The sequence below is a fragment of the Chrysochloris asiatica genome, unplaced genomic scaffold (genome assembly GCF_000296735.1).
Source record: "Chrysochloris asiatica unplaced genomic scaffold, ChrAsi1.0 scaffold00002, whole genome shotgun sequence".
NCBI classification, from domain to species: domain Eukaryota; kingdom Metazoa; phylum Chordata; class Mammalia; order Afrosoricida; family Chrysochloridae; genus Chrysochloris; species Chrysochloris asiatica.
In genome coordinates, this window is record NW_006408520.1 from 13,217,649 (window position 1) to 13,232,881 (window position 15,233).

General features: G+C 34.7%; 1 protein-coding gene across 5 annotated transcripts in view; it reads right to left on the reverse strand.

The window, feature by feature from the left end:
* Positions 1-15,233, reverse strand: part of PTBP2 (polypyrimidine tract binding protein 2) — a 113,278-nt gene that overhangs the window by 4,317 nt on the left and 93,728 nt on the right. For 3 of the 5 annotated variants that reach the window (XM_006830935.1, XM_006830934.1, XM_006830931.1), the window contains exons 9-11: positions 5,669-5,808; positions 4,193-4,226; positions 3,683-3,775 (exon numbers count right to left, since the gene is read on the reverse strand). In XM_006830935.1, coding sequence (XP_006830998.1) covers positions 3,683-3,775; positions 4,193-4,226; positions 5,669-5,808 — 267 coding nt within the window. Of the gene's footprint in view, positions 1-3,682; positions 3,776-4,192; positions 4,227-5,668; positions 5,824-15,233 lie in introns of all 5 variants that reach the window. The other 2 variants (XM_006830933.1, XM_006830932.1) reach the window with 1 other exon arrangement.

The window sequence follows — 15,233 nt, forward strand, 5'->3', positions numbered from 1 at the left end:
TGAAAATACCATGGCTTGGGTCAGGCGCACCTTAGTCCTCAAGCTGACATCTTTGCTCTTCAACACTTTAAAAAAGTCTTGTGCAGCAGATTTGCCTAATGCAATAAGTCGTTTGAGCTCTTAAGCTGCTTCCGTGAGTGTTGACAGTTGACCCAAGAAGAATGAAGTCCTTGACAACTTCAATCTTTTCTCCATTGATAAGTATGTTGTTTATTGGTCCAGTGGTGAGGATTTTTGTTTTCTTGACGTTGAGATGTAATCCATACCGAAGGCTGTGCTCTTTGATCTTCATCAATAAATGTCTTAAGTCCTCTTCACTTTCAGCAAGCAAGGTTGTATCATCTGCATACTGCAGGTTGTTAATGAGTCTTCCTCCAATCCTGATGCCATGTTTTCCTTTGTAGAACCCAGCTTCTCGGATGATTTGCTCAGCATACAGGTTGAATAAGTATGGTGAAAGAATACAACCTTGTCGGACACTTTTCTTAGTTTTAAAACATTCAGTGTTCCCATGTTCTGTTCAAACAACTGCCTCTTGGTTCAAGTACAGATTCCTCATGAGCACAATTAAGTGTTCCGGAATACTGATACCCCGCAATGTTGTCCATAAGCTTGTCATGATCCACACAAATGAAAACAGAATCAACAGAATAGTGCTTGACCACAAAGCATTATGTGGTTACAATTTCATGAGGTAGCTGTTCAGTCATTTTAAAAATGAATGAACTTGTCTGAGTTCAAAGAACACTTGTACACATAATTTTCGAAGCAGATACACTTTCCATCCATCTAAATTATTCATTTCTACTACCTGTCTGTCAATTTGTTATGCTATGATGGTGGATTTCCCTAATTATCCCTGTAAGGGTGAAATTTATATATTTTGAGTTTATTTCATTAGGCACACATACATGAAACTGCTGTTATTTTTCTGGTAAACTAATTTTCTTTTTTTAACCAATACTGCTTTAAATTAATATAGGTGCTTACATTTTCTTTATCCAATATATCTTCTTATATACCTCTTTAATGTCAACCTTTCTATGTCCTTATTAAATAACAGAGGGAGCTTGTAAGAGTCCAGTCTGACAATCTGTCTCTTAATTAACTTATTCCTTCATATTTCCAATTACTAATGTGTCTGGACTTGTGTCTATCAAAATTTTTTATTTCCCATTTTTATTCCATTTGCTCTTTCCCTTTTCTTCCCTTGTTTGTTCTAGAGGAAAATTTTCTTGAGTGAAGCCTCTCTTTTGTGATATTAGCAATGCCCTCAAGTGCGACTCCAGGGATCCTAATTACTCATGATAGTGGAAGTGAAAGCCAATATATATACATATTTAAAAATGGCTCAAACATCATATACTAGAGTAATATGATTTCCATTCACTGTACAGCACAATTTGGTAAAATATAATTTACTATGTTAAGGTCGATTTTAAATAAGAACCAAATAAATTTACTTCTGAAATGGCAATTATATATTTAAAAAGTGTGCGTGTGTGTTGAATGATTCTTAAAAATAAGAACTGGAAAACCTGATAATTACTTCATTATAAAGAAACTACTTTGTTTGCATTGTTCGAATTCTTTAATTGTAAACTTTAGAGATCAGTATACTTCATAAAAGATGAGAATAAACTATTCAGAAAATATCTGCTCTGAGAAAATATTGTAATAAATTAAAAAGACTTTATGAGACATTTTAATGTTTGTAAATTTTAAAACTTAGGTTCAAAATTATTTATATGACTTCTTAGATTTGCAAAACAAGTCCAATTACATGTAAAAATTACTAACTATATCCCTCAATAACTTCCCTTACTATTTACTTCTCCAATGCTTCTTTGCTGTTGTTAAGAACCACTGAATCAGTTTCAACTCATAGTAACCTTATATGCTACTTCTTAAATACTAAAATTCTGTTGTCTCTTTTTCTCAAGAGCATGTTTTATATTTGTAAAGGTTTTAAGTGTGTGTGTGTGTTTTAAAGGCATTGGTGTAAATACGGTCATGTACTTCAAGAAAGGAAAATCTAATCTATCCTAGCAGCAATGAGAATAAATTATTTACTATTAGAGTCAAAAAACAGATATATCATGCTATACCTGTTAACCACAAGGTAAGCAGTTCCAAGCCACCAGTCATTCTTTGGAAACCCTCTAACAGGTTGCCATGAATTGAAACTGATGAGACGACATTTAACAACAATAAGAAACCAAGGTTTTAGAGTAAAGACGTTACAAAAATTCCAGATAAACATGTACAAACATAAAAATGATAATTAAAAATTATTTTTTCACAAGAAACTTTTAATATAAAACATAAACAATAGCCAGAAAAAATTGGTTAAATTCTACCTTAAGCAAATCACAACATGATTCTAAATCCAATTTTCACATAGTGAAGGTAACGCCACTCACATATCACATAATGATTAGGTAAAAAAAGAAATATTCTAAGTGTGCTTGTTAACCATGTAGTACTATAAAATGCTATTATAAATGCCATGAAAACAAAAGTTATAGCCACTACCACCAAAAATAAAAGCACACACAAGCAGAGGAAAACAAAAAGATCCGCCAAATACCTAATACAAGAAAAGGACTTTTATGTATCTTCCCATTTAAGATGGGTATCTCCATTTAACACATGGAGAGCCAGATAGACAGTTTTATATCTGAGCCACTAAAACACATATAAAGTCGAACTTACTTCTGATTCCAAAGCCCAAAATTGGTTCAGTATATTGTGTTGTTTGTATACAAGTTTCATCTGAATATAGCAAAAACACACCAATCCTAATTTTTAAAACTGTAAATTTCAAGTTACAATGTGAATATAGCTAATTAGAAGATAACATCATCTTGAATTTCACGAATCAAATTATAAAAACTAAGAACATTACTTACATTTATAGTCAATCAAATTGTAAAAATGCAGCTGTATTCTAGATTTATATGTAAGCAATATTATGTGTAACTTGACACAAGTACATTTTAAGATTCCAAAGGTGATTAATAATGGCAAAAGATAAAGGGAAGGGGATGAACATTTGGGAAAAGGCAAAAAAAAAAAAAAAAAAAAAGGAGCGTGAATACATAGGGAAAAGATGAAATGGGGGAAACTGCTGTTATAAAGGTAAACAGTAATGCAGGGAAAAAAAAAAAACCCTGAAGAACAGAATAGGAAATGAAGAAATTTGGCCAGAAAAATGGTAGGGTTACGAGATGAAAGGAAGACTTTTGACATAGTTTTTAATATTCACACCATCTGCTATCTCCAAAAAGACAGGTTCCATGTGAAGATTCCCATTAATCAATTTAACCAAATATTTTTAGATGACTTTGAATTAATTTGAAGAAAAAAAAAAAAAACAAGGACTATCTGAACAGTTAATTTCTATTATAGGGAGTAACCAGGAATGAAAATCATCAAGAAGGACCTTTAATATAAATGCTGTAATTGTTATGTGAAACTGTTACTGTAATTTTGGAGTCCAAACCTTTTTCCAGTGGACTGCACCAAGAAATGGTTGGAGGATAGCAGGAAAGAACAAGCATGTTTATCATTACAATTATTCACATTAAAATATGAAAATTATGGCATTGAAGCCCTGGCTTTTAAAAAACAAGCAAACAAATGAGCTCTTACTGACATAAGTGAGTTTGTATAATCTTACCAAGTTGTGACTGGTTTCCATCAGCCATCTGTATTAGAGCACTGTCTTTCTTATTGTACAAAATCTTCACACGTTGCACATCTCCATAAACACCTTTTTTGGAGCCACAGAGAGGTAATCCAAAAATGGAATTAATTTTAAGTGCAAGTCATCAAAACATTATCTTTCTGACATATCAATGAAACATTCAGACATCAACATGATCACTCATTCAATCTCATCATTCTTACAAATGAATAAAGAAGATCAAGATTTTGAACAGTGAATTTTGAAAAGAATAAATTTTGATAAACCCTCAAAGCTATGTGAATGATATTAAATTAAAGACCATGCAAAATAAATCAGCATGCATTAAAACAAATTTTGTGTCTATGGAGAGTTTTAAATAGCAAAGAAAAATAGCAAAAGATTTACTATTCGACTTTAAGCCAAAGTGCTAGCTACAAATAAGAATTAAGGTGAAACAAAAATCAAATCAATAATAAAAGTATAGTGCTAACAATAACATACCGAAGAGGGTAAACAGACTTTGGGGCGTAACCATCTTTAGAAGGAGAGAAGAGCAAGCAGCGTAAGACAAGAAGAGAGAAGAGTCGAGGAAGAGCGGAGATGAACAGATCATCCATAACGAAGGGTGGTTCCCGCAGAATGGTGAGGTGGTCATGGATCATGGTTCAAGGCGGTTAATTGGGGCAAGTTGGTCCGAGGAACATTTGTTCAAGCACAGAAGCATGAACATAGGGAATGGAGACAGGGAATGAAGACAAGGACAAGGAAAATAAAGGATAAGACAGGGAGGGGGGTGGGTATTTGGGAAAAGACAAGGAAAGGGAGGGTGAACACACAGGGGAAAGGATGAAATGGGGAAGGGAAACAGCAATGCAGAAGAAAAAAATAAGGAATTGGGAAACAAAAAAAAAAATAAAATATAGGTCAGTACATAGGAAATGCAGGAATTTGGTCAGAAAATGGTTGGTTTATGTACTGTACAAGAAAAACTGAGTAAAATGTAGTCATCCAAGACAAATATGGGTAAAGTACATCTATATCAAAGAGTAAATTACAGCATTTCATCTCAACATAGGGGAGGAAAGCATGCATAGGAATTTTAAACTTTGAACTTTAACTGCATAAGCATGGCTGGTTATGAAATGCAGGCAAAAGTCTTAAAATAAAAACAAGGCACTCTGATCCAAATATTTTAGCATGCATAACTGTGAATGACAACAGTATTAAATGACAAAATAAGCTTTATGCTCATATTAACAGAGGCCAATTAAAAAAATGAAACAAATATTTAGACACTGAACTTCCCACATTTCATACCAGCTTTCATAATAGCAATCAAAATAAAATATACCAGACGTAAAATGTACAACTAAAGAAAACAACTTAGCAATAGATTTCATTTAACACGAAAGGGAGGAAGTAAAATAAAGTTGAAAAATATTTTTAGAAGACAATGACTAAATAACTGCAAAGAAAAAAATTACTAAGAAAGACTGGAAGAGTGCCTCGTGTCAAGATCTTTGGGAGAACCTTTAAAGAAAAACGCATTAGAGTAGTTCACATAAAATAAGATTTAAAAAATGCAATGACACATAAGCATGAAATGAACAAGCAAATTAGAAAAGGCAAAGAGCAAAATTGTTTTACAGTTAAAATCTGCAAATTAGATCACATTTGCTTCTGAGAACAAAAAAGATAAAAAGCCAAACTACAGTACTTCACCATATTTTTCTTAGGAAAAATAGGTTGTTAGGTTAAAATAATAATAAATATATATTTATATATAAAGATATAAAGGAAATAAAATATTACCTAAACAAGTAAGTAGATTATATTCAGAAGTAGAAACATACAGAAAATACTTTGACTAATGAATGTACATAAAAAGAAAGGCAAGTGCAAAATGATATAAACATGACAAACTTTCACAAATGAAATGAAGTTAAAGGATAAACATTAGAAAATTATTTGACTAACCTCTTCATTTAAATTGCTAACCAACAGGACTGTATTGCCACCAGCTGAGACTCCAGGCATACCCACTCGGCCAGCAGCAGCCGCAGCAGCCGCTGCAGCAGCATTTGGAATAGCCAAAGGACTCAGAGCTCCTGGAACAGCTGCAACAGGAAGCCCTAATTTTAAAATAAAGCATATTTTACGAAACACACACAAGTCGTTTACAAAACCCAATTTATGCACGATGCTGCACGGCTTACAGCTGATCATTCCAAGTGACTCCTGAAAATTAAATTTTTAACATTTAGAAAAATGGTATGCCAATGTGCAGTAGAGAAAAATAACTGTTTTTAAGGAAGGTATTAATTATTTGACTACAGTACCTACCTGTATTCTTTTAAAAAAGTAAGTATGTAGTAATTCATTTCCTGTAGAAAAGCAAACACAGCATAAAAAATACAATGCTTCCAAAAGCAGAGACTTGAAAATTTACCTTTTGTTTCTATTAAGATAGTGAAAAGCCTAAAAAGTTATCTCTAATGCAATAGCAACTCATACTCCCCCCTCCACCAACTGCAGCCATATTCTTCACAAACTCCCACTTGAAATAATATAATTATAGCTTATGAAATAATGTAATTATAGTTTATGAAAAAAGTGTTTTTATAGGCAGTTCACCATGAACATTATTATTTCATTTAGATGACTTAAAAGCCTTTTCAAAGTTTGTTTGCCTTTTAAATTCCACACTCAAATTTTTATTATAGTGAACCTAAGTTTCTCAAATATATATGCTCCCAGAAGAATAAGATACCACTATTTGATGTACACTTTTCTTCCTACACTATTTTCCAATTCTTTGCCAACCAGTTTTAGCATTTCCATCTAATTTCCACTTCTCAGAATTACTTTTGCCCTATTATCTTTAAGTAATTGTATCTTCAGGGTCATACCTTTTTACTCACTTCTCACTTACCAAGAAATTCAAATCCTTTTACCTCTTCTAAGTTCTTACATACCAGTTTATTTCTCAACAATTGGTTCACTTAAAAAAAAAAAAAATTCCTTTTTACCGTCGTGTGATAAGGAATATCTAATCTAAATAAAATGCCATACCTGGATAGAACTGGCCCTTAACACTGTCATCACTTAAGTTCACGTTTTATTTTTTCTCTTTTCAGCCTTCTATTGTTTGTTATCTTTGGTTTCAGGTACACTTTTTGTCAACTTTTTCATCTTTTTTCTTCATAGAAACTTCTATGACCTCACTTGGCCATCTGAAATGTTCTTTAATATCACACTTCTTATCCTGTTTAGTGTTTTACTTAAAATATTTTCCTCATATCTCCTTTAAATTCAGCTTTCTTCATGTTTGAGGATTCCATCAAGGAAATGTTTTTTACATTCTTACTCTAGATGAGTATATTCAATAGTTTTTACCAACACCATTTTTTATATCTCCTTTTGAAGTTTTCCCATTTTTCTTTTTCCTTTGGAATTTTCTACCATATTCAAAAGTAAGACAGACTGGAATAATGAACCCCCATTGGACTGCAAATTTGGGTGTGAACCATAAGGTTGGCAGTTCAAACTCACCAGCTGCCCCTCAGAAACGCTATACAAGTTTACTATGGCTCAGAACCGACTTGATGGCAGTTAAACAACAATAGGTCAATAACTATTGCTGGTGCTGTTAAGAACTATCGAGTTCATTCTAATTCATACAAGTATAAAGATGTTTCCCTAATTCCTGAGAATGCACTCATAATTTTGCTCTTGCATAGCTTTTACTACTATTTAATAGTAGCAGAAACTTTTTATCATACTATTCCTTTATTTTCTTGTCTTTAACTCTATTTGGCAAAAGGCTTTTATTAGAAAAAATAACAGGTCTATCAAGTATCTTTAATGGTATCTAATTGATGCTGATCTCCCACTCCCCAGAGAGAACAAAATGTGGCACACTGGAGAACAAAACAAAACAAAACCTAGTCCCCAGTGATGTAGTTCTACTTTTAACACACAGAGTCAACCAAGTTGGTATCAACTTGGTGACAATTTAATTTGGTTATCAAGCCTCATATTCCCTTCTGAAATAAGCAATTCTTTTTTGAAATCTACAAAAGATTCTTGACCAGCTCTTCTCATCAATAGTTCTCAGTTCAATTTCTGGATTCATTTTATGAGGTGATTCTCAGCACCCACTAATCTAGGATAACTTTAACTGATAACAACTTTTAATTATTTACCCAAATGAAAATATCCTCAGAAATTTCCCTAGGCTCTATCTGGCAATTTATCAGCATAACCTGCTTATTCAAATGCTCTATCTCCTCTTACTCATTGACTAGAAGCATCTGTAAGTATCTTTGTATATTTCAGTGACCAAAATTCCCAAACCAAACTCAATGTAAACTCACTGTAAATTGATATTGGGCTTCTGAGACTGCAAATCTTTATAGGACACCTTAATTTTCCTCCATGGAGTGGCTGGTAAGGTTAAACTGGCCAATGCTCACAGTGAGACCAGGGGTCCTAATATCCCAGTAAAGTTCTCAAGTTCTTTTCTAGTCTAGGGACCTTTTACACTTAAAAAATTATAGAGGAACCTAAAGGGCTTGTTGCACAAGAGGTTTCAAAAAGCCTGTGGAAAACTGCAGTTAAAAGATAATGGAATTTCTCCAAGAAATTTTTGAACTCCCATTATATTTTTATCTGTAGATTATGTTTGGTATTTATATCTGAAATTAAAACAACTTTTTAAAAGTGTAAGAATACACGATTATTCATTCGATTAGTATTTTACAAAGATGTAGAAAATTCTACTATACGGTAGTGAAACAAAAGTGAAAACGTGACAGACAATCAGCACTGGACTGCAAACCACAAGTTCGGCAGTTCAAACCCACCAGCTGCTACTAAGAAACTCTTTACAGGGTCGCTATGAGTCGCAACTGATTTTATAATCATTTTTCTGAATTCCCACTCAGGCATTTCTAAGGTCTGCCTTCATTCCAGAAGGTAGTCCAGGTCTACATCTAGGTCATTTGTCTCAGATATTTTATCTTGTTTCTGGACATGTGCTGATATGGTCATTTGCTTTTACTTCTTGGACATATTTAGTGTTTATCTGTGGCCTTAATACTTAACTGAGTGTGTGTTTTGTTTTGTTTTTATGCTTTCTGATCGCCTCCAGGTAGATGCGATCAGGATGTGGGCTTCCCTTTTCACTCTTTTTATTGCTTAACTCAGAGTAACTTTCAGTGTTGTCTGCCTCCCTGGTGTATGGCAGCTGGTATTGGTTCTTGCCTGGATTTTGGTGTTTTATAGAGTGTGATTGTAGCTTGACTATATGACAGCAGTTGCTGTCTCTTCTTGGGTAGTATAGGGAGACAAAGAGTCCCCCAAAGGTAAAAAGGGGAACATAAAACAGCAACAGCAAAAAACAAAACAAACAAACAAAAAAAAACCCACCCAAAACAAAAAACTAGATTCAATACTGTAGTCTATAATCGCAGAAAAGGGAGAGGAGGCAGAGAAGGGAAAAAAAAAAAAAAATCTGTAGCCTATTATGAGTATGATTTTAATTTTAATGTCCTCTTTCAGCTTCTTGCCTTCACGGCCGCCTAATAAATTTCAAGTGCCACTGTTGGTTGTTATGCTGTACCTCAAGATTTAATTTAATTGTGGGCCTGTTTTGTTTTTAAACTCTCTTTCCCTCTCCACACCCTTTGTTCTGGACTTTTCCCTATTAAAAACCAGTTCAGGGCCAGCTCTTGGGCTGCCTATAATTTTAAATGCTGAGAGTTATCTATGCACATGCATGGCAGAAGAACCCACCAGTGATGGGGGTAGGGGGTGTCCACTCGCTTAGGCACCCCATCTAGTTATCAGAATGGAGGTGTGCAAACAGTGGGGGAACAATGAACAGATACCAAAAAAAAAAAAAAAAAAAAAAAAAAAAAAAAAAAAAAAAAAAAAAAGAGAGAGAACAAAGCAAAACCGACAAATTGTACTGTCCACCTTTGCTCCAAGGTTCCTGCAGCGTTATTCTGTGGTGGGTCTGCTCCCCTGCTTGGTCTTGCCGTTTGGTCTCGTCCAAGATGCTGCCTCTCAAGCCCAGCAGATTCAAAAAGTGCACGATTTCTTACTTCAGCTTCAACTGCCACTAGCTATAAGCCTTCAAACTTTAAATATTCCTAGCTGCTATGTCGGCGGTTCAAGCTCATCAGCTTCTCCTCAGAAACCTTATACAGGGTCACTGTGGGTGAGAATTGACTTGACAGCACTTAACAACAACCTATGTGGTTCAGAGTTTTGAAGCTCTGCCCTGAACCCGCTTTACCTGGTATTCTGTGGTTCTGTCACTGGACCTCTACCCTATCCACCATCAAGCCCCTGCCTCTCCAAGTCAGAACTGATTTGACGGCACTAACAACTATTAGGAAAATAAGCTTTTACATGTTATGGACTCTAGACTACTATTATGCAAATGGTCATATATACTTGGTATGCTGTCTTGCACATAACAGATGCATTTATTCATGTCAAAGTAAATAAAATGCTATAATATGTAACAAATATGTTTAATAAAGAATGCTGAGGTTCAATTATATCTTATGACACTTCCAAAATCTGTAGTTCTAAGACATTTAAATATGCCTTTTCCTGTTGCTGTCCCCACAAAATGTACCAATATTTCCTTCTTGAAATACAAAGTTTATAATGAAGTTAACTTGGTGAATGTCCTTTTTTAGGGTGGTAAGGAGCTCTGGTAGCATAGTGGTTACGAATCGGGCTGCGAACCTTAAGGTCAGCAGTTCGAAACTACCAGCTGTTCCGCAGGAGAAAGATGAGACTTTCAGCTCCCATAAAGATTTACAGCCTTGGAAACCCTGTACAGGGTCGCTATGAGTCGGAACCGACTCCATGGCATATAACCAACCAACCAACGACACTATACATTAATGCACTGGACTGCAGGTCAGTTTGAAGCACAAATTTGGAGGTTCAAGCTTACCAGCCGCTCCTAAGAAACCCTATACAGGATTGCTATGGGTCGGAACCAACTTGACGGTACTTAACAATAACAACAAACCAAAGACTTAAATAATAATAATAAAACCCCAGAGAACATCATTAATTTTATGAGCAATTATTGTGCTTTAGTAAAAATAAGACTGTATATTAACTTGTGAATTGAGGTTCAAATATATACAGTTTACCTTATTTTGTTGTTGTTGTTAAGTACTGTGGAGTCGGTTCCTACTCATAGTGACCCTGCACAGGGTTTCCGAGGCTGCAAACCTTTACGGGAGCAGTAAGCCTCATCTTTCTCCTGTGGAACCGCTGGTAATTTTGAACTGCAAACCTTAAGGTTAGCAGCACGATTCGTAACCACTACACTACCAAAGCTCCTTTACCTTATTTTAGAGGGTACCAAAAAGTAGACTATGAGCTGTAAGGTAACCATAGTTGTTACTACTGTTCAAGTGCTACTTCGCTGTCTTCTCACTTTTCAATTTATTACCACCATTCTGGCCTGCAATGCTAAGTCAGGTAATCAATTCTTCTGCCAAATGATCATTGTTTTAAGCCCCTTTGTATGCGTTTCTCTCCCCTTATTTTGTTTCCTGGACTGAAGTCACCTTTGTTACTGCTGTTGTTAACTGCCACTAAGTCAGTTCCAATACACAGTGACCCTGTAAAGAGTTTCCCAGGAGCGGCTGGTGAGTTTGAACTGCCAACCTTGTATTTCAAAGCAACTACTTGGTCCAGTACCTACCCTACAGCATCACACCTTTTGTTGCTGTTGTGAACTGCTGTTGAGTCAGTTCCAACCCTTAACGACACTGTATAGGGTTTCCAAGGAGCAGCTGGTGAGTTTGATCCGCTGACCTTGAAGTTCAAACAGCTTTGCAGTCTGGCGCATTAACCCACAGCACCACACCAGGACTCCACCACTGTAGGAGTTAAGGGAAGTGTGTGAAGCCCACCCAGCGGCCCTGCACACCACACCTTTAGGCCATTCAAAATCACTGGAGCAATCTAAGTTCTTACTGAATTTTAGAGCTTCTAAGGACAGATTCATAGTGACCCTGCAAATAGGATCACTATGAGTAGAACCAACTCACTAACACACAACACAAGGATACATGCTACAATTTCCCTCATTATAGACACTTAAATTTTGTCAGTGAGGTAAACTTTCTATAAATGTAATATAAATATATTTGGTTCCAATACAAATATAAAAGCCTATCAAATATTCCAAGAGTTTTTACCCAAATGGTTATTTATGAAGAAGTTTATAGTTATGTTTTTCACATAAATGCAAATTAACTGTTAAGAAGACAATAAATGTACCATCTTTACTTAGATGAATTACATAAAACATTCTATATCATTATATACACTGGCTCCAAAGGATTATCTTTAGTGATAAAAATAATAATTTTAAATGTAATGGTTTACATATTTAAGTAAGGCAGCAGGTGTGGTAGAAAAAAGCTTATTGCATACTGAAGATGATAAAAAAAACTTGTGTTCTAATCCCAAAATTGTTAGAACTACCAAATGCTGAAGAAAAGGAAGGTGTCACAGAGATCTTTTTCATGTGAAATCATTGTCATTAACTAGTTCATCAAATATTTTGAACAATTCAGCAATTTTACAAACATTCCACATTTGGTTCTGATACGCTTATCATCCCCTCCACTAAAAATGATGAATACAGAGTAATATATCTGATACAGACTCAATGTTTCTTAATTTCAATTATTTAGAAACGGAATCTAGCTTTTAAACAAAATTTTTATTTTTGAATGCTTTTTTAAGTTATGGAAAAACTGCCAAAATACTAGAGTCCCCATTTTCCCCTATTATTAATATCTTACATTAATTATGACAGAAATATTGTAATCATGGTTCATATATTAACTGAAGTCCATTTCTCGAATTCCTACCTAATTATCTTTTGTTACAGAATTCCATTTAGGATACCATATTATATCCAATTGTCATGTCTTCCTATGTTTCTCTTGGTTGTGACAGTTATATGTAAAAAATTTTATGGATATAGAATAGGTTTTATCAAATTTCCCAATTGAAAACTTTTATCTAAAGTCTGAGTTCTTTTAGTCCTACTTCTTCCTACTCAAGACATCTGGTACTAAACAGAGGATCTGTGGTGCTGAAATCCCTAACAATTTCTGAAGTACGGGAGAAAAGAGTGAAAAGCAGTTTTTATATCATCTTATTTCCTGATTTCTAAATAAAAATTTACTTTTGACAAGAATAATAATTGATACTCTTTATAGTCCATTCCTCTTCTTCCATCAAACCTCCTTTCAGTTCCTACTTTGCCTCTGGAATCCACTTTCTTTTCTATCATTAACAACTGTATTTTGATTCAACTTTTTCCTTAGAGAAACTTTTTAAATTAAAAGGTTGTTTTGTACTCATTATACTTCTTTCAATTTTTTTTTATAAAAATAATTTTTAGCTCAAAGAGAAGAAAAAGAAGGCATTATTCAGCACTCTAGTCCATAACACAATGCTACTTTCACACTGTTCTAAGTGTCAATTTGGCTGACTTTTGATATCAATACCATCCAATCAACCACCATCTCTCATCAAAATAACCATGGGGTCCCTAGGATATTTTCTCTTATTGGCTTTATTTCCTTCTTAACCACCACTGCCCTGTCATCATCCTGTATAATCTTTCCAACATCCTGATGTCATGATTTAAAAAACTCTACATTAATTCATTTAACACCCACCCTCTCTTTGCTGTATCTTTTTGCCAGTTTGACATTTGAAGTTATTTTCCTGACTTCATTCTTTTACCTTCTTGATCCCCCGACTCCCAGACACACTGAAACCAATTGTATAGCCTTTATTGTTGTCAGTTTCCTTTCTAGTTTCCCTTGGCTTCAGTTTACAAATTATTGTTGTTAAGTGCTGTCAAATCAGTTCCAACCGATAGCGACCCTGTATAGAGTTTCCAAGGAGTGGCTGGTGAACTTGACCCGCCAACTTTGCAGTTCAAATGGCTTTGCAGTCTGGTTCATTAACCCACAGCGCCACACCAGGACTCCAGGTTACAAATTAGCCTACACCTTTTGACCTACAATTCTGCTCATATTACTCTTTAATGTTCTGAATTGTTAATCCTGGATAAATCAAAATCTTGATATCTGGAATAATGACATTTTATTACCAAACCATGATTATCATACTTATCAAGACTTTGATTTGCTCAGGAATAGCATTACATAACATTAAGGGTAATAGTATATGAGCTGAATGCTGGGTCAAAAGGCATAGGCTAATTTGTAAACCAAAGCTAAGGGAAACTAGAAAGGAAACTGATGATCATATTCCAGATATAAGGAGGTCTGGTAACATAGTAGTTACGACTCAAGCTACTAATTTCATGGTCTGCAGTTTGAAACTGTCAGCAGTTCCACGGGAGAAAGAAGACGCTCTCTGTTCCCGTAAAAATTTACAGCCTTGGAAACTATACAGGGTCACTATGAGTAGGAACCAACTCCACGGCACATAATCACCAACCACCATTTCAGATATATTCTGGTAAAGTTTCAGACTACATAATATGTTGTCAAGAATTTCCTTTAAATAGAAAAAAATGAACAGATGAAGCAATGTGAGTACTACTGAATTCAGATGATGGACATGTGGCAGTCAATGTACAATTATTTTATTCTGAGTAATAAAATGTTTTAAAATTACCATGAAAACAGCCTATCCAAAAGCAACAAAGTAAACCCAGAGGCTTTCAGAAATCATTTTAAAATCAGCTTTCATGTTAATTTTACGCATCCTAAACACAGCTGGGAGTACTGGTATGGTACTGTAAGCTAATGCATCAGACTGCAAAGTTGTTTGAACTGTAATATCGGTGGTTCAAGCTCACCAGCTGCTCCTTGGAAACCCTATACAGAGTCGTTACGGATCAAAATTGACTCTATGGCACTTAATAACACCAAACATAGTTGAGAAAAAGAGAAACCAATTTAAAAGGTAAAGGAAACATCATCTTATCAGCAGAATGGTATCACAATACTTAGATATGTAAATTTAAAGTTAACCTTTACTCACTTGACTATATTGTTGTTGTTATGTGCCCTGGCGTCGGTTCTGACTTATAGCGACCTTGTACGGGTTTTCGAAGGTTGTAAATCTTTACAGGAGCAGAAAGCCTTACCTTTCATCCATGGAACATCTGGTAGTTTCTAACTGCTGACCGCAAGGTTGGGAGAGTGTTTCTCATGGTTCCTTGTCCAAGAACTTTTGGAACCCGCTCAGATTTATTTTTTATTAGTAGTTAACAGATTTCATATAAAAAATTTACTTTGCCTTTCTTTTTAGACTGAATCACAGGAATGGTTGCTACTTTATTCAATTTAAATTACACAGAAAATTCTACAATAAGCATTCTTTGTAGGTATTATCTGCAATAGTTTTTTTTTAATGGAGACAACACAGTTATGAAAAATTAATTACTTCTGACGAATTTTCAAAGTGATCCACCCCATCATAAATTAACTACTCTTATTAA